Source organism: Melanerpes formicivorus, unplaced genomic scaffold (genome assembly GCF_026170545.1).
Source record: "Melanerpes formicivorus ecotype bairdi unplaced genomic scaffold, bMelFor1.0.p_v2 SCAF_26, whole genome shotgun sequence".
NCBI lineage: Eukaryota > Metazoa > Chordata > Aves > Piciformes > Picidae > Melanerpes > Melanerpes formicivorus.
Genome location: NW_027142378.1, coordinates 9,470,497 through 9,489,638, shown reverse-complemented (window position 1 = coordinate 9,489,638; position 19,142 = coordinate 9,470,497). Strand labels below are relative to the sequence as shown.

General features: G+C 44.0%; 1 protein-coding gene and 1 long non-coding RNA gene across 7 annotated transcripts in view; one reads left to right on the top strand and one right to left on the bottom strand.

Moving 5' to 3' along the window:
- TMEM63A (transmembrane protein 63A) overlaps nt 1–10,233 on the top strand; it is a 37,341-nt gene extending 27,108 nt beyond the window's left edge. For 4 of the 6 annotated variants that reach the window (XM_068153570.1, XM_068153569.1, XM_068153572.1 and 1 more), the window contains exons 18-23: nt 987–1,149; nt 2,414–2,519; nt 4,671–4,838; nt 7,801–7,916; nt 8,322–8,384; nt 8,986–10,232. In XM_068153570.1, coding sequence (XP_068009671.1) covers nt 987–1,149; nt 2,414–2,519; nt 4,671–4,838; nt 7,801–7,916; nt 8,322–8,384; nt 8,986–9,168 — 799 coding nt within the window. In that variant the 3' untranslated portion in view covers nt 9,169–10,232. Of the gene's footprint in view, nt 1–986; nt 1,150–2,413; nt 2,520–4,670; nt 4,839–7,800; nt 7,917–8,321; nt 8,385–8,985 lie in introns of all 6 variants that reach the window. The other 2 variants (XM_068153573.1, XM_068153574.1) reach the window with 2 other exon arrangements.
- A 2,145-nt stretch (nt 10,234–12,378) lies between these two features.
- LOC137448748 (uncharacterized) lies at nt 12,379–18,774 on the bottom strand. Its single transcript, XR_010989214.1, has 4 exons — nt 18,630–18,774; nt 18,298–18,530; nt 17,607–17,817; nt 12,379–12,527 (listed from the first exon to the last, which is right to left on the bottom strand). It is a non-coding gene; the product is annotated as an uncharacterized lncRNA (long non-coding RNA).
- Between the last annotated feature and the right edge of the window lie 368 nt (nt 18,775–19,142).

The following is a 19,142-nucleotide window of genomic DNA, read 5'->3' as shown; positions in this document are numbered from 1 at the left end:
CCTGAAGAGGACCTACAGGAAGGCTGTGGAGGGACACTTTAGAAGGGCTTGTAGTGACAGGATGAGGGGCAGTGGTTGTAAAGTGGAGCAGGGTAGATTTAAGTTGGACCTAAGGGGAAAACTCTTCACAATGAGAGTGGCAAAATACTGGGACAGGTTCCCCAGGGATATTGTTTGAGGTCTGGAGGCATTAAAGATCAGACTTGATGTAACCCTGGGTAGCCTGATCTAGTTGGAGGTGTACCTGCTTACTGCAGGGAGGTTGGACAAGATGATTATTGAGGGTCCTTTCCAATCTGATGCAGTCTGTGAATCTATGAATGATGCAGGTGACCAGAAGATGTACTGAGGATTGTTGCATGGACTTGATGATCTTAGAGATCTTTTCCAACCAAAACCAATTCAATGATTCTGTCATGGACAGGGGATCTTCTCAAGGATTACAGCTGAGACCAAATAGCTGCAGCTGCTTTGAAATCTTTTGACTCTTGATTTTGAGAAACACTAATCTTTTTACACCAACATTGCCAATTCACAGATATTTGACAAGAGAATGCAGCTATTAGATCATAGTTGGGTTTCCAAATGGCTGTTTCAAAATCACTAACAAGGCAATTAGGAGCTACTAAGCTGGGAGAGGCAGCTACTCTATTGCAACCTTAGCTCATCTTGTCTCAGGTTGCTCTTGCAGACATCAAGTGCTATTATCAGCTTCCCATCAGACTGCTGTGTCTGTTCATGAACAGTTTATTCCACATCCAAATGCCAGGCTCTTAGAGTGTACTACTCACTGCATTTGTAGCTATGTACTACTGCTTTCCAGCAAGATTATCTGAAGTCTTTGAGCCACTTCTTATGATAAGAGGTTTACAAAGGTGATAAAGATTAATTATGGCTATGTTTGATTATGCCTGTGTCTGCTTTTTTTGCTTTCCAGTCAGTGTGTCATGTAAGGGCAGTGTTGTGATGGAAGTGTTTCCTTGCAGATGTGTCTTTTTGCCTGACCAGGGAGCCTTCTTTGTGAACTATGTGATTGCCTCTGCTTTTGTTGGCAATGGGATGGAACTGCTGCGCCTGCCTGGCCTCATCCTTTACACCATACGCATGATAATGGCCAAGTCCACAGCAGAAAGGAAAAATATTAAACAGGTATCAGAGCCCTTCCTTGGCAAGAGGCAATTAAATGCCTGATCCTTGCTGTTAACTGCCATTTTGTGTAATTTTCTTTTGGCCTTTCTTTCACTCCTTCGTGACAGATTCATATGCCCTTGACTTGCAGCACAGGTAACAGGGGAGCATTTATTCAAGTCAAAACCCAAGCTCTGAACTTCAGATATTATTCTTTCCACAGGTCCAAGTCATAGGGTCAATAGGTCATAAAGTTCTTGTTTTATGATTTGGATTTATAGGATGATTCTCATTTTATGTTATAAACTTCAGGGGGGTTAGAATTCAGTTATGTCTGTGATTAGTTTCTGTTGTCAGCCCACAAGTGTGTACAATTTACTTTAATCTGAACATCTAACAAAATAGACACTTCATGTCAGTTTTAAGTGGTTGACTTTCACTTCCTGATGATGGTGTCGTCTTGCAACTTAAAATTCCAGCTGTTACAATGGGAACCTAAAATGGACTGTATATACCTGCCCTTGTTCCTTGTAGGTTGGATGTTGGGAAAAATCTCTTTCCTGAAAAGAGTGGTCAGGCATTGGAGCAGGCTGCCCAGGGAGGTGGTGGAGTCCCCATCCCTGGAGGTGTTCAAGAAACCTGTGGCCATGGCACTCTCAGACATGGTTTAATGGCTGTGGTGGTGGTTGGTCAACAGTTGAGCTCAGTGATCCTGAGATCTTTTCCAACCAAAACAATTCTCTGATGTTGTTTGGGTGTTTTTTTAACTGAGTGGATGAGTTCCATTTTTAGAAGGTTCTTTTAAATATTCAGTTCTGTTAACTGCCATGTATTACCCCTGGCTGTGGTTGAAATTATTTATATAGATTTCCTCATCCCAAGAGGAAAAGGTGGGAATACTGGCTACACCAAAGCCTTGCCACCTTGAGCTTTCCCTACCAGCAAAGCCACCACAAGGCACAGTACAGATTCGGTGGAGTTGGCAGAGATGAAGGTTCTGAGTTTGGCACAATTATTTTTTGCCTTCTGATTTTAAGTAGTTGCTTCTTGTAGAGGAAAGCAGATTCCATGAGGAATTACTTTAAGGAAGGAAGCAGCATATATTCTATAAGTAGAGATGCTTAAAAGGCATCTCTCTAATTACATCATTTATGCTTCTTAGGGAAATAAATCTCCCAGAGAGAGAATAAGAGAAGGTGAATTACTGCTTTAGTGAATCTGTTCTTAACTCCTGACACATTGATAGATGACATGAGAGTTTTAAATGTTCTGGTTTTGATCCTAGCAACAAGCATTTGAATATGAATTTGGAGCAATGTATGCCTGGATGTTGTGTGTCTTCACTGTCATCATGGCCTACAGCATTACGTGTCCCATCATTGTCCCATTTGGTAAGTTTCCCAGTGAGCTCTGGGCACTGTGTGAGCAAGATGGGAGGTTTGGAAGGCCCAATTCTGCATTCTTACTCCAGTGCAAAAGCTGATAATCCTTAGGACTTGAATCCAAGTTCCCTTCCCTTCCTGTGGAAAAAACTGGGCAGAAGATGGCGAAATACTTGCCTTCAGAAGTTGAAATTGTTTAATGTCCATAAGATGTTTATTTTATTCCTCAACTTTGAGTATGTTAGTTCTAGAAGTGTTTTTTAATACTTAAGTGAAGGAGTTTAGGTAGGTCAGGGGATGAGGGAAACATTTTGTATTTCTGGGTTCAGGAGGTCTGGGGAGAAGCAAGCAGGGAGTACCTAGCCTGGAGGTCCACCTTAAGCAGACAAATTTGACTTGAGACTTTCTGATTGCAGAGAGGTTGTGAAGCCTCCTCCTGGAGGTATCTGAAGACACTCAAAACCCATCCAGATGTGTTCTTGTGTGACCTGGTCTAGGTGATCTTGCTCTGACAGTGGGATTGGACTGGAAGATCTTTTGAAGTCCTTTCCACCTCCTAACATACTGTGATTCTGTGTTCACCAAATCCTTAGGCACATTTGATGTAACATTTTTGTCCTAAAGTTTGACTGTATGTAAAATGAAACACAGAAATGGGGTTGATCTGGTGGCAAGAGACTGGGAAACTACCTGTCCTTTTCACTACTGCAGCTCTTCTGCATTGCAAACCATTCATCTACAAATCCACATCCTGAATGAGAATGGGTCCTCATGTCTGCTATAGACAGCTGTATGCTCCATGGTCCTGACCACAGGCCTGTGGCACTTGATCTTGGTGAACACCATAGCTGCCATTTGAGGAAAGGAGCTGCTACTCTGACAGTTAACTCTAGGAGTTCAGGATATGTGTGGAACACAGCTGCCCTGTGGTGCAGATGGAGCTGCCATCCTACAGGACACTGAGAAGATCCCCAGATAGATCTCTGAGTATGGATTTCCTTTTTCTGGAATGTTTCTTTTTTCCACTTGGTTTCACTCTGTCCCATGAACAAAACTTAACATTTCTGCCTGAAGTAGCCTGTGTGTTTGGCTTTGACTACTTTCTTCTTTTTATACCAGCAAGAAATGTAGCAATCTGGCTAGAGCTCATGGACAGTTGTCCATCTTGACTATGACATGATCTGCACCTTATTTTATAGCATCTTTCACTCATAGACATTCTGGACTGCCATATGAGTTATCTGTATGGAATCATTTCAGCAGCTACAGATATTGCCACTCTGGAGATGTGTTTGTGGGGCATAAGTAGTATTTAAATCATTTTATACAGTTCCTTTTCTAATCCAAAATTTGAGAGGCATAGATACAACATAAATTAGCTAAATGAGATATTGTTCAGAGCTGGGTTTAATCACAGCCATATTTATTATTGGAAGAATGTGGCTTATTTTGGGGGGGGTGTTGGTAACAATGTGCTTGATATTTGTTTACATTTTGGGTTGTGTGCAGTTGTAAATATCTGAACATGCTGCTGCATACCAGAGCTGGTGCAATTCAGAGCTGGCTTTTTTTTTTGAGGGATAAGGAGGAGCCAATTTGAAATCCAGTCAGGAATCTGTTGAAGGTAGAAGGAGATGTCAAGCCGTTGTTCCATACCAGTGTGGTGGTGGAGGAATTACCAAGCCTTTACTACGAGTTTGTCCTCCTGTGCCAGCACTAGGAAGGAGCTCTGGGTTGCCTTTATTTGTGGTGGAATCGCCATCACTGGAGGTGTTCAGGAGGAGACTTGACAGGGTGCTTGGTGCCATGGGTTAGTTGATTAGGTGGTGTTGGATGACAGGTTGGACACAATGATCTTGGAGGTCTCTTCCAACGTGGTTTATTCTATTCTATTTTATTCTCTCTGGGAGCATGAGTGGTGCCACAGACAAGTGTGTGGAGAAGCAGAAGGGTAGAGAGATCCTAAGGATCTTGGATTGGAGATGCAGCAACCTTAAAAGCAGGCTTCTGTCCCCTGTCGTCCCACTTTCATATTTGGGCTGTATCCACCCTGAGAATTCAGGTTTTTCCAGTTGCTGAAGTGTAGAAGTCCTCACAGAATTGCTGCTTTTTATCCAGTCTGAAACAACTTCTCCTTGGCTCTCCCTTTTTTCCCTCCAGGTTTAATATACATACTCCTGAAGCACATGGTTGATCGTTACAACCTTTACTATGCATATCTCCCTGCCAAGCTGGAGAAGAAGATGCACTTTGCAGCTGTCAATCAGGCCCTTGCAGCTCCAATTCTCTGCCTTTTCTGGCTCTATTTCTACTCATTTTTGCGGCTAGGTAAGTACTGCGTTTTCCCACCTAGAAGCAGCTCCCAGCTCTCTTGCCAACTTCCCTAAATTGCTTGTGGAGTTTCACAGGTTTTCTGGGCTTTTCTTTTTTGCTTCTGTGAATGGGAAGTCGTGGTGGTTCCCTGTGGCATTCAATTACGGAGTCTTTGCAGCTTACACAAGGTAGCTTAAGATACACTGATGGAGATGGCTTAGGTGTTAACTTAAAGCTGTTAGTGTGGGGCTTTGTATGTCTTCATTTTACAGGAAATTGTGTTCCCTAAATCTGTAGAGCTTGAACTGGCCAGTAAGGCTGTGGAGCAACAGTAAAAATCATGAGCTTAAACCAAAAATCTCTTCAGGATTAGCTCATTCTAGTAAGATGGTCTCTGAGTTTTTGTACCTGCATTTGTCTTGGTCCCTCTGGGTGGCATCCTGTCCCTCAGTCTTGTCAACTGCACCCCTCAGCTTGTTATCACCAGCAAACTTGCTGATGACAAGTGTTTTGTCCTCTTCTCTGCTTTCACTGTCATTTTGCACAAATGGCCATGCTTGCATTGTGGCTTTGATAGCATACCAGTAGTTAAAAAGACACTGTTGGCAGACAGTCATCTAACTTCAGAGGTAGCTCTCTGTGGATGTAAGAAGCACTTGGAGATATTGCTTCAGGCTATCCTTGGATTTGAGCAGGTGTCCCTGCATCACTTGTATGTTTGAGAGCTTGTTTTTTCCCCTTGTTTTGAGAGCTGTCTTTGCAACCAGGAAGACCAACAACTGTGTCCTCTAAAACAGCAGCAGGATTCCTAGAGCATGCTTTAGAAAAATCAGCTCCCAACATGCAGCAATTGATTTGTTTCATTAATAGTTAGGAAGGAAATCCTGATGCAGTAAAAAATTAAGTCCTTACAATAATGTTTTCTAGTGGCAAAACCATCTGTGGTAAACCCATCATTTGCCATGGAAGTCAGTAATGGAAAGTAGAGGCCGGATTGGCGTGTTTGGCTTGGTTAGTTTGGAAGATCCTGTTTACAAGATGCTGCTCAGTGCCTTGTTAATGCACAGGGCAGTCTAGCCAAGTGGTTATGAGTGTTGAGAGGTAGGACCTTGTGATTTTGATTTTATTGCCATTGATTTCATCGCTGCTTCCTGGGCCAAGGAAAAGGAAGGAGGGGGAGGAGTGCTCTGCTTCCTTGTCTGCAAAATGAATCAGTTATGGTCCCTAAAGATTGATCTCTTAGTTACTGATTTGTATAGCTTGCCTGATATAGAATCATAGAATTGTTTTGGTTGGAAAAGGCCTCTAAGATCAAGTCCAACTGTCAACCCAACACCACTGTGGCCATCAAACCATGTCCCAGAGTGCCATGGCCTCCAGGAACGGTGACTTCGCCACTTCTCTGGGCAACCTATTCCAACACCTGACCATTCTTTCCAGATATTTTGGTCTGGTTGCAGAGTACAGTGATAATCAGAGTACAGTGATAATACACTGTTTTCTCACTCATAGTAATGTAAAGCTGATAGGGCCTCTATCCCAGTTCTCAATCAAGACAAATACCACTTGAGTGCACACAGAAGGTGATAGGCTGTGCCGGTGCCATCTATTTCCTTCTCAGTTGCTCAGTCCTCTTCCTCAGCTCTTGTGCCATCCATCTGTCATCCATCTAAAACACCACCTGGCCTCTTCAAACAGAGGAGGTGATGATGCTGTCTACAGTTATAGAATCACAGAGTTACAGTATGGTAGGGATTGGAAGAGACCTGGAGATCATCCAGTCCAACCCCCCTCCCAGGGCAGGTACACCTAAAGGTCACCCAGGAACATGTCCAGACAGGTTTTGAATGTCTCCAGAGATGGAGACTCCACCACCTCTCTGGGCAGCCTGTTGCAGTGCTCTGTCACCTTCAAAGTAAAGAAGCTCCTCCTCATGTTTAGATGGAACTTCCTATGTTCAAGTTTGTGCCTGTTACCTCTTGTCCTGTCACTGGGCACCACTGCAAACAGACTGGTCCCATCCTCCTGACACCCTTTCAGTATTTCTGAGCGTGGGTTTCTTTGAGAATGGGGCTGTCTGACCTATCAAGGTGTGTTTTGTTGTAGTGTTTTTTTTCCCTGAATGGTTTTTATTATTTTTTAACATTAATTTCTCCTTGGGTCATTTACAAGCCATTCAGTTTGGTCATCATTAACACTTAATAAATGGACTCAGGTGCTGGAAGAGATTGCCCAGGCAGGTGGTGGAGTCCCTGCCCATGAGGTGTTCAAGAAATGTGTGGACATAGCACTCTGGGACATGGTTTAATGTCCATGGTGGTGTAAAGTTGAAGGTTGGACTCGGTGATCTTATAGGTCTCTTCCAACCAAAATAATTCTGTGATTCTATGACTCTTGTCTATTACATTTTACAAACCATTAATGGAAGTATATTAGAAATGGGTCCAGAATGGATGATTGAGGGAGGAGAATGATTGATTGTTGTGAGTCTTATTTATCATTCAAGTATAGCAGCCACCTTTCCTGGCCTTTCAAGGAAGCTGGGAGAACAACTTGTTCTCCAGTTTTACCAGTCAAGAAGCTTTGTGCAGAACTTCTGTTTGCAGCTGGAAGTGACAGGCCCAGCCCACTAAGGGGGGGGGGGGGGGAAAAACCCAAAACACCAAACAAACAAGCTTTGGGTGTTTTTCTACATACTGCTGGAGATGCAGAGTCACCTGCTCTATGTTTTAGCTGTGCGTTGAATCAAAAAGTTAAGACCCAGAGTAATAAAAGGCTGACCATACAGCTAACTTTGTAAACCACCAGAGAAGTCACCACCAGTTGGATTCAATGACCTTTGAGGCCTTTTCCAACAAAAAGGATTCTATGATTCTGAAAATGGGGAAGATAAGGTGCAAGTTTTGTGGGGTTTTGTTTGCTTGGTTTTTTTTCCTAATACTTTTCTTTTTTTATATATTCTCTGGATATTTTCTAGGCTTTAAAGCACCTACAACAATGTTCACCTTCCTAGTTGTCAACATCACAATTGCTGTTTGCTTGGCTTATACTTGTTTTGGCTGTTTCAAGTACCTGAGCCCACTGAATTATAAGGTAAGTGATGGATACCTAACACCTTTCAGCAGCTACCTATGTGCTTGTTGTAGCACCAGCTGTTCCAGTGGGGTTGTTTGTGCCTTCCCACTAGCAACATCTGTCCACAAATGTTCATTCCAGCAGGCTGGTTAAAGAGGGCAGATAGAAGTGAGCTGCTTGGCATAGTGGGAAGTCAGTGTTAGCAGGAACTGAATTTGAGAGATCTGTGAAAAATTTTCAAGGCATAGCCTAAAACTACCACAGAGCAGTGTGGAAGAAGCAAGGAAGAGGGTTGGAGGAGAGTACCAGTACTGCTCAGAGATTTGCCTTTGCAGCTTTCCAGGTGCTTGTGGTGTCTCTATGTTACATTGACTTACCAGTTTGATGTTGTCTCTTCTTTTTCTCACCTGTCACGGGTTACAGATAGAAGACACACAAAGTGAAAGAGGAACTGACACAGATGTACCAACTGTCCCAACATCTTCTGTAAGAAGTTAAGAGTTACTAATATTCTCCTGTGCTTCCTAGAAAAACTTAATTCTCACCTTGCTTGCCAAAAAGCTTGTGTAGGCCATACTAGTCTGAATGGACTGTGGGAATTCCACTGTGCCTGTGGGACCTGAGAGTTCTGCAGCTGGGCTCCCTGACTGTTTCCTGGTGGCGTTCCAGAAGTATCTTCTGCTGATGTTTTAGGAGTAGTCCAGGCGCACTCCTCCCAGCAGCTCTGTGCACTGCCTTCTGGGCCTTGCACCAGACACATCTTCACATCTGGACAGCTGCCAAATGCAGTCAGTTGCCACTGCTGTGTGACTTTGAAAGTTGTGACATGTAACAGGTCTTAACTTGCCCTGTCACTAAAAAGGATGTAGGACTGAGGTAGAAACAGGGCTTTGTGCCACAGCCTACAAGGACAGGCGAGTGCTGCACCGGGAAGCCTCTGTTAGGGTGCAAAAGGCCTTAGGTGTTAAGGTGAAGAATGGGAAATGGATGATAAGAAGAGTGGCAAGGGGAAAAAGTATCTTGGGTGAATGACCCCAACATTATGCTTGCAGAGATGTAGTGAAACCCCTAACCCTTGTGATTTCAGATGTACGTCCCTCGAGTTTTGCAGCTTGATTCTACAGAAAGGACAGTGCTTGCCCACAAGGAGCAGCAGTCGTATGGCACCATGGACAACACTTACTCACAGGCAGAAGGATCCATTGCCTGTTCTGCTGGACCTGCAGCCGTTGAGCAGGCAGAGAACTTCACTTTGAATGCCGAGGACTAACACAAGGTGGAGCACTTGGTCCAGGTTTAGGAGAACTAATTCCCTCCCCACTGCCACCTACTAAGTATTCTATTTTATTTATGTATTCCTGCCTACAGAAGAGGTACAGAAATAATTCATTGTGTGGTCTGCAGCTGTGCTCAGCGATTATAAAGCAGATGCCTTGGGACTGATTGTTTTCCAGGCTGTCTACGCCACACTGTGAAACAAACGTGTGGAACACGGAGATGCTGATCCTCAGGGACTTCACATATGCTATCTCATCACTTGCCTTATGAAGATAACTTATGCTGCATGTAGGTAACTGGTCACCAAAGCAAATGCAGCTATTACAGCTGTCATTTATTTATTCAGAAGATTTTCCCCCCCTTTTTTTAATTAAAAAAAAAAAACCCAAACCACAAACCCCTTTAGTATTTATAAACCTCTTGGGATGTTTTCAATCCTGAAGCAATGTCACTTTTGATGCAAATGCTGTTTATGTGGATGCTGAGGGGATATGGTGTGTGATAGTCTCTCCTCTTGTCACCCAAAGTAGTCAGCATGGACTTCATCATGTTACTTTTCTTTCTTTAAAAGAGATGAGGGAGTTAACTCTGCACTTGGGTACTAGAAGTACCAAACCAAAAAGACTGGTGTAAAGAAGGGAGTGATTTATCTGAGATTGGTTTTTATCTCTGTTGTTGTTTGGGTTTTTTTGGAGGGCATTTAGGTTGCTAGTTTCTGTTCACTCTTTTTAAGGGCCTTCCACAGTGAAACTTCACCTGCCAACAAAAAGGGATGCAAACGTTTTATCTTTCTTTTAATCTTGGGTCAAAATGACAGATCTCTGGGTTTTCTCTTCAGTGCCATTTATCTGAACTGCAAGATACTAAGTTTTTAAATGATGTAATAGGTGTAAGTTTATTCCAGAGTCTATTATGTCAAAGTGTAACTAATAATCACCAAGCAATAAAACACTTGAGTTCAGAGAAATTGCATTGCTGTCTTGACTGATTTAATGTTCTGTGTACTGAAACAGTTCTTTTGCTAGCTGCCTCACAACATCATCACTGTCATCAGCTCTTCATAAGAGCACAGCCATGAGGCATAGAATGTTCCATGAGAGATTTGGATATTTTTGCATTTCTCTATGGGATGAATCCTGGTGACTTTTTGGGTAGGAGAAAGTGTTGTTCTACTCGACTGTTCCCCTTCCCTGTTTGCCTGCTTACCACTGAACTCTTAGTTCCTAATTTTGACCTTTTCTAGTACATCTGGAACAGCAGCATCTTGAGATTGACATTGAATTTGTGCCATAAATGAGTGTGTGCAGATGTTCAGTGTCTTTCAGGACTGCCTCCAGCTTCCCAAGACCGGCACTCTGGAGGAATGCTGAGCAGGAGACCTGCACTACTGCAAGAAGGACCCTGCAGAGGAGCCCATGCTCTTAGTCGAAGGTACATATAACTCCTGATCCTTCAGACAAGTGAGGAGTCTTGTCTAGTGGAGGGGCATGGATTTGTCAGACATCTTTTATACTATCACTTGAGTGTTGCAAGGATGTTGAGTGTGAGTGTTGACTTCAGCAGTGGTGGCATTGCTAGAGGTGGTTATGTGCACTGAGTGTCATGGGGCTGGTGGATTAACCATCATGGTATTACTAGAGCTGGTGTGTACCCTGGATGCAAACTGCCATTGAAGGCTGATATTCAAACAAAGGAAAAAAAAGAACCAACAGGCTCCACATTTTCCACTTGTCTTTGAGTCTGTTATACAGATGTGAGGACAGAGTCTGTTGTATTAATTAGATCAGAAGCCTGTGGTTGTTCTAACTTATTTCTAGCTGCAGTACCTCATCTCATACAGATGTTTGCAGCAGCAGTGGACAGTTGTGTGTATTCTAATGAGGAATCAAAAAAGTATTCAACTACCACATGTGACCTGTTTACAGTTCTAGCACTGAAATTTTCATGCTCTGTGATCTAACTTACCAGATTTGAAGAAGTGACTTTCAATATGAGGAGAAACTTCTTTATTCTAAGGGTGATGCAGCACTGGAGCAGCTGCCCAGGGAGGTTGTGGAGTCTCCTTCTCTAGAGACTTTCAAGACCCACCTGAATGCATTCCTGTGTGACCAGCCCTAGGTGATCCTGCTTTGTCAGGGGGGTTGGACTTGATAATCTCCCAAACCTACTATTCTGTTATTCCATGATACCTTGTATCAAGGACAAAAACTCCTTTGGTGACTGGATTTCCTTTTTGTGCTTGGAAGACTGCTGAACCTTAGTGATGAAGCTGCTTGTGGCTGGCTTGGGTTCAGTATGGACAGGGATAGCTTTCCCCTGTACTTGCATAAGCCCACCTCCTGTCATGCTACGTGTTTCAGAGAATATGGAAAACCTGTCAGGTAATGGGAATTTGCATCTTGTTAGAGTCACTGCTGGCATTTGAGGCATAGAATTCTTGTGGTTCAACCTAAGACCACCATGGGCATAAACCCATGTCCCAAAGTGCCATGTCCACATGTTTTTTTGAGCACCTCCAGGAATGGTGACTCTACCACCTCCCTGGGCAGGCTGAGAAAAGTCTGAGAAACCAATTCATGTATCTGATAGGGAAAACCACTTAGCATGCAGCAACAATTCTTGTTTGCCACTGTGCACTTGTTGCAGTTAAACTCAGAAAAGTCTGGTATTAGGACATGCACTCGTTGGAGTAAAGGCTGGGATCACTTACTAGAGAATTATAACAAGACCTCCACATATAGCAATGCACAAACTAAAGGCTGCTTTATCAGCTTTGCTAGGTTGTGCTTCCTTCCCTAGATAGCCTTTAGGTCTCTCTCTGAGAGCTGCAAGTCCATTAGGAAACTACACTGGTTCTAATTTGTTTCTTCATGCTGGTGGATGTCTCTGAGAGGATAAAATTAGCTCAGTAGGAGAAACTCCTTGCATTCCTTGCTGAGCCTTAGAGAAAAGCTGAGCGATGGAAGCCTCAACAAATGTGGATGTTGGCTGCACTGTATTTGAAATTCATATTTAAAGCCATTGCACATTCTTTACTGTTCTTTTTATAAATCTTTTGGCAGGAAGCCTAAGCAAATGGCCCAGCTGGAGTTACTGATTGTAGCTCCCAGAAGCCATATTTGTTGAGTGCAAGTGCCTGCTGCTTGCCTTGCATTGCTCAGTTGGAACACCTCCTCCCCACCACCTTGCTCTCTGCTAAGTCCTTACTTGCATTCTAGCAGCCACCACCAGCAGTGGTCTTGAGGAACAGGAATCCTGGGCAAGTCTGGTCCTTGGGCATGAAGTAGGCCCTCCACTGTGGTCTGTGGTGAGGCTCTTTGTGGCACAGCTGTGGGGACAGCCTCTGAAAAGCTGGAAAACAGAGTTCATTGGATAGTGTACAGTTCAGTACACTTCTGCAAAGGCTTCACCTCTTAACTTGGGAGAAGAGACTGAGCCCTACCTCACTCCAACCTCCTTTCAGGGAGTTGTAGAGAGCAATGAGGTCTCTCAACCTTCTTTTCTCCAGGCTAAACAATCCCAATTCCCTCAGCAACTCCTTATAAAACCTCTTATTTGCTTTGTTGCCCTTCTGTGGACCTGCTCCAGCACCTCAGTGTCTTCCTTGTAGTGAGGCACACAAAACTGAGCACAATAGACAAAGTGTGGTCTCACCAGTGCTGAGTACAGGGGGACAATCACTTCCCTTGCCCTGCTTGTCCCACACAGTTTGGTGTCATCTGCCAACTTACTGAGGGTGCCCTCAATCCCCTCATCAGGATCATTGATAAAGATGTTAAACAAAACTGGCCCAAATACTGAGGCCTGTGGCACACCACTTGTAACTGGCTGCCAGCTGGATGTGACCCTGCTCCCACCACCCTTTGGGCCCAGTCATCCAGCCTTTTATTATGTATTTGTTTAATCTAGTGAAGCATCCACCCATCCAAGCAATGAGCAGGCAGTTTCTCCAGGTGGATGCTGTGGGAGACACTGTCAAAGGCTTTACTACAGTCCAGCTAAACAACCTCCACAGCCATTCCCTCATCCCTTAAGCAGGTCACCCCTGTGGATCAAGCAGGACCTGCCCTTTTATGAACCCATGCTGACTGGGCCTGATCACCTGGTTGCCCTGCACATGCTGTATGTATGACACTCAGGATAACTTGCTCCATGACTTTCCCCTCAGAGGTCATACTGACAGGTCTGCAGTTCCCCAGATCCTTCTGGCCCTTCTTGTGGATGGGCATCATGTTTGCCAGTCTGCAGTCAGGTGGGACCTCCCCAGTTAGCCAGGACTGGTGATAAGTGATGGAAAGTGGCTTGGTGAGCACTTTTACCACCTTTCTCAGTACACTCAGGTGTCTGCCATCCAGCCCCACAGACTGGTGTGTGTTGAAGTGGTGCAACAGGTCACTAACCATCTCCCCTTGGAGTATGGGAGCTTCATTCTGCTCCCCATCCCTATCTTCTAGCTCAGGGGGCTGGGTAGCCAGTGAACAACTGGTCCTAATACTAAAAACTGAGGCAAAGATGATACTGAGTCCCTCATCCTTGAGCACTATGTTTTATGGTTTCTAAACTGCAAGAAGGCAAGGAAATAACACACTTTTAATTCCATGTGATGACCAGGGTCATAATTTTGATAGGATTTGTGTCAGATCTTCTTAAAATGGTCCTGCAAATTCCTACTCTGTCTAATCTAGACAAGACTCCTCAAATGATTGTTTGTCACCTGTCTGTAACAGCTGCAAGTGCCTGTTGCAGATATTTCAGAGGTACAGAAGTTGTTTGTTCTTTCTGAGGACAGCTGTCTGAGAGATCAAAACAGAAGGGAAATTACCAAAAGCAGAGGCACCTAAGATTGGGTCATTATAATGGAACATTCTTCCCTCTAACTTTTTGGTTCTTGGGTTAAGTCCTGGCTCTTGCTTTGTCTCCAACATCCTATTGGTTAGGCTGGAGCATCTCAGCTGCAACAAGTGCAGCTTCCCAGTTTTGTTGTGGTCAAACAAAAGCCTTCTGGCTTATCTTCACTTGTTCTGTGTCAGCAGAGTCGCTGAGCATTTGTTCCGTGGAGGGAATGTGTATCAAGATCAGCTGTCCTTCTAGAGCCTGTACCATAATTAGCTGTTAGTTCTTTGATGAAGCAACATATGTGTGGATTAACTGGTGTAGCACAGGAAACTGCTGCTGCTTTCCTAATGTGCCTCCATTACCCATCGCTTCCGAACAGAAGCTGGCAAGTTTCCCTTACAGGCTGACTTTGGACTACTGGTTGAAAACCAACAATTAATTTAAGTTGTGCCAGGGAGGTTTAGGTTGGACATTATAGTGTCACAGTATCATAGTATCAGTCAGGGTTGGAAGGGACCACAAGGATCATCTAGTTCCAACCCCCCTGCCTTCTTCACTAAGAGTGGTGAGGCACTGGAACAGGCTACCTAGGGAGGCAGTGGAGTCACCATCCCTAGAGGTGTTCAAGAGGTGTGTGGATCAGGTGCTTCAGGGTTCCTCTGGCCTTCTCTAGGTGAACCTGCCTTGGCAGGGGAGATGGACTGGGTGGATCTCCAGAGGTCTTTTCCAACTCCTACCATTCTGTGATTCTGTGGTGTGCTCCTCTGATGTTTATTAAAATAACAAGTACAGGAGGAAGACTAAGAGCAGCTTCCAGCCTGCTCTCCTGCAGTGTAAAGCACCAGGGTCCTTCTTTCCATTGAAGATGTTCTGTGGCAAAACTTACTTTGAATTCTAATTTTTCCCTCCTGGGGCTAATTACCACTTGCTTGTTTGTTGTTTGGGTTTTTTTTCTTTCTCCTCCATCCATAGGCATAGAGAAATAAAACCAGCAGCCATCAGAAGAAAATGGAAGTGATTTAAAGAATTGCCAAGTGCCATCATTTGGTTGCAGGCACTGAATTTTTTTTATGACATGGTTTTAGCTTTAGAGGATGGAGTAGGTTTTTCTTCTTCTTTTGTACTTTGTCTGTAGCTTCAACATCATTCCTGAAACTTCCTAAAATAGGAAGAATTTACTCACTTCTAAGACCAGAAATGAGAATCTGCTGGGGAGAAGGTGGCAAAAATTGAGAAAGAAATCAGTTGTGCAGCTTCAAGAGGAGCCATTTAAGCAATTATGTAGTTTTCCTTTTGAAGCTAAATAACAAATAATGGTGAAATTATATCTGTCTTCTGCAGTGGGTTCTTCTGCTAAGTTTGTGTGAGGTGTTACTGAATCCCTCCTTCTCTTTGGCTTCTCTGAAACATTAAGAATGCCTTCCAATCACTGTAAAAAGCTTTGTCAGCAACAAAAGACTGGGAGCGATGCAAAGAGAAAACAACTTGCAGTGAGACAAAAATGCAGAAGTGGATCCTCGTTCCCTTGAGGCTGTACCCTGTGGTTTGGGTTGGAAAAGACCTTAAAGATCATCTACTGTCAACCCCACTGCTATGGGCAGGGACACCTTCCACTGGACCAGGTTGCTCAAGGCCCTTTCCAGTCTGTCCTTGAACACCTCCAAGAAGGGGGCATTCACAACCCTCCTGGGCAACCTGTTCCAGTGTCTCACTACCCTCACTAGAAAGAATTTCTTCCTAATATGCAGCCTAAATCCTCTTCCATCTTAAAGCCATTGCTCCTCATCTTAGCACTTCAAGCATTTGTAAAAAGTTCCTCTACAATCCCTGGAACCCAAGAATTACAAAGGTATGTACATAGAAAACCAGACCCACAGTGCAGGCTTGGTTGCAGAAGAGCTTAAGAACTGCTGGAAAATTAAGCTCTTGGACTTTTCTCCATTTGGGGAAGCTGGAAGGTTAGTAGATTCACTCAGAGCAGAGAGGAGAGCTTACAAGGCAGTGATGGACATAGACCAATGGTAAATGGGCTTATTTAGGCTCAGGTGAGGCAGAGCTGCACCCCAAGCTCATGAAATCCTCCTGAGCAAGGTATGCCACACAGACACAGTGGGAAGAATGTTAACTGGGCTAAGCCTTTTCCCCTCTGCAGAGGAAGATGTTGATATCCATCATTTATCTGAATACCCTGAGGTGGGATGATGCATCCTTGTGCTTTGGTGCAATGGACAATTAGGAATGAAGCAACAGTAGGTGGACTGTATAAAGAAGGAAGTGTGGTGTATTTACCAGGAGGTCAGTATCAAAAGCTGGTTTTGCATTGGATGTTGATTGCAGACCAGTGGGGGCCCAGGCCAGTGGGAAGAAGCTGAGAGTGCAGTTTCTCCTTACACCTGCTCCCAGAGCTTGGCCCTTGGGGGGACCCAAAGCAAGCTGCAGCTGCTACTGCTGCAGGGTGCAGGCAGCTGCGCTGTGGACAAAGCCCAAGGTCTGTGCTCAACACCACGGACAGAAAGCACTGCGAGGAGGACAGGAGGCCCCTTGCCGAGGCAGGCAGTGGGGGGGAAAGGTGGACCGGGCTCCTCCCTTCCTGTTGTGTTGAAGCAGTCATGAGTCAGTCTTCACTTGGAGTTAGATTTGTTGGTAGCTGGGTGGTTGAATGTAGTGTTGTCTTCCTTTCCTGATCACTTTTTTTCTGTGCTGTACTCCCTCTGCACTAATGTCTGCAGTGGTTTGAACCACTGCTGCAAAGGGGGATTATCTTCTCTTTTAAGAAGATGGAAACTCATCACTTAAATCTCATTTATTGTTCATCCTGTCCTCAAAACTGCAGACATTTGATTATTAAACACAGAAAGAGCATGAGCAGCCTTAATGTCTTAAAACCCAGTCAGGAGGGGATTTTGAAGCCTGATATTTGGACTACATCTAGCAAGGGGAAAGAGCTGTCACTCTGAGCTATATAAATACTGCACTGCAGAAGACAAATGATAATTCTAATGGGGCTAATTCTTCTAGCAGCATTGGCATAACACCATCAGGGCTGTCTGGCACTGCAGAGAGTATTCTGTCCATGGAAGAAAAACTAATCCTAAGCAAGATGGATTTAGTGTGAGTTATGTTCCTTAAAGTGCTGTTACAGCAAGTAAAACAAGTGGCATCCCTTCTTAGTGTTTTAAAATAAGCTGCCCTGAAATTAATATGGATTTATTCCTTGTCTCTTCCCACAGCATCAAAAATAAAAATGTATCTTTGTGTAATCCATATTGTATATTGCACCTGCTGTAAGCCAGAATGTGCAGCTGAGGGGCTGTCTTGAACCCAGCCCTCCCTGTCCCCAGGCAATTCTGGCTGACTCAGTGGTGAGGAGCAGTGGCCCTTATGGATCTGGAGCTCCCTGTGATGCTAGACTTAACAGATTCTATTTTGCACTAAAGAGTGGTTTTGCTTCCTATTTCATCTCAAAGTGTGATTTCTATTCCCTTTTGTTGTTGTTCAGTCATTCATACTGTGAGTGATGCCTGACTTTTTTGTGTGTGCAATGTGCATGAAGACTTCTCTTGTTCAGTTTGTGTGCAATCTGCATGAGCTTACCTTCTTCAGTTGCAGATAATGTCCAAAGGCTGTAGAGAGGGGCTTGGATTTTTCAGGGCTTCATAGTTTGTAGTTCAAAAATCAGAAGTAAAAGTGGGAGCTGTATTCAGAAGAGGGTGAGCTTAATAGTGTTTTTTGCATACCAGAAGCAGATAGTTTTCAAGCACTTCAGTGTGTAACTTCATATATTTTCAGTGGCAGTGGTAATTACCTGTGAGAAGAGACCAGCATCAGCCTCTCCAGTGTCCTTTTAGGTAGCTGTAGAGAGCAAGGTCACCTGCCCTCAGCCTCCTCTTCAAACTAACCAGCCCCAGCTCCTTCAGTTGCTCTTCATAAGATTTATTCTCCAGGCCCTTCCCCAGCTTCATTGCCCTCCTCTGCCCTGGCTTCAGCACCTCCACATCTCTCTTCTATTGAGGTGCCCCAAACTGAACACAATAGTTAAGGTGTGGCCTCACTAGAGCTGAGTACAAGTGATATCAGAACAACCTTTGCTGTGTGACAAGTGGTTAATTATAATTTTTAAGCTTCTAAAATCTTCACCTTTTCGGTCCAGATTTCTTTCTCTTTCAGACAGTAGCTAATGAAACCCATTTTTTGTGCTGGATTTGCTCTCCCTATGCCTATTCTATACTAAGTAAAGCAGCCAGCATGGACAGCTGGTGTTTGTAGTAGGCTGAAGTGCACTTACCTGGCACACAGTGGAGCAAGGATGTGCTCATTTACTGCCTCTGTTCATTATCAGTGTCACAGATTGCTAAGTGTTGTGAGACATATGTAAAAATTTAGAAAGGTTCTAGAAGCAGTTGTTTTCTGTCCAGTTCTTGCTGGTGACTGAGCACAGATGAGCTGCTGTAATGTAAGATCACAAAACAGAGTCCTGATGTGCCCTCTTTCATTGAGGCTGGGCCCCTTCAAGCAGATCTGTTCCAGAAGGGAGAGAGAGAATGCTTTGAGCTTTCTACTCGCATCTGAAAATCTGTTTGGCACAGGTATCATATAGCAAACTTCCTTCCCACTTACTCTATCTGCCTTGTGACTGAGCAGTCCCTGGGGAAGTATTCAGTTATATCAGTACATGGCAGTGCTCCCTAGCACCACAGCAGATGTCTGCAATGTGCATTAAAGATGAGAGAAGATGATCTCCAGCTCTGAAATATAAGGCCACACAAGGGACAGGAGTAAGAGATCAAGACTTGTACAAGAGGGAGCAGAGTAGGGCCTGTAAACAGCTGTCATTGTCTGAGGTGAGCTGATTCCTCCTTGAATCAGCAACTCATTTGCAATATATATTGCACCTGAAGCAAGTCTGGGCATGTCTTCTCTAAGAACAATCTGGTTTAGACAATGTGAATAATTCTGTATTTTCTTCCTGTCTATTCAAAACAGCTTGGCCTGAAACAGTGGGCATGGTGGTCTTAGGCTGATGGTTGGAATCAGTGATGTTAGATACCTTTTCCAACCAAAACAATTCTATGACATTCTGACTAATGAAAGCATTTACAAGTAGAGGTACACTTAGTGCTCACTACTGAT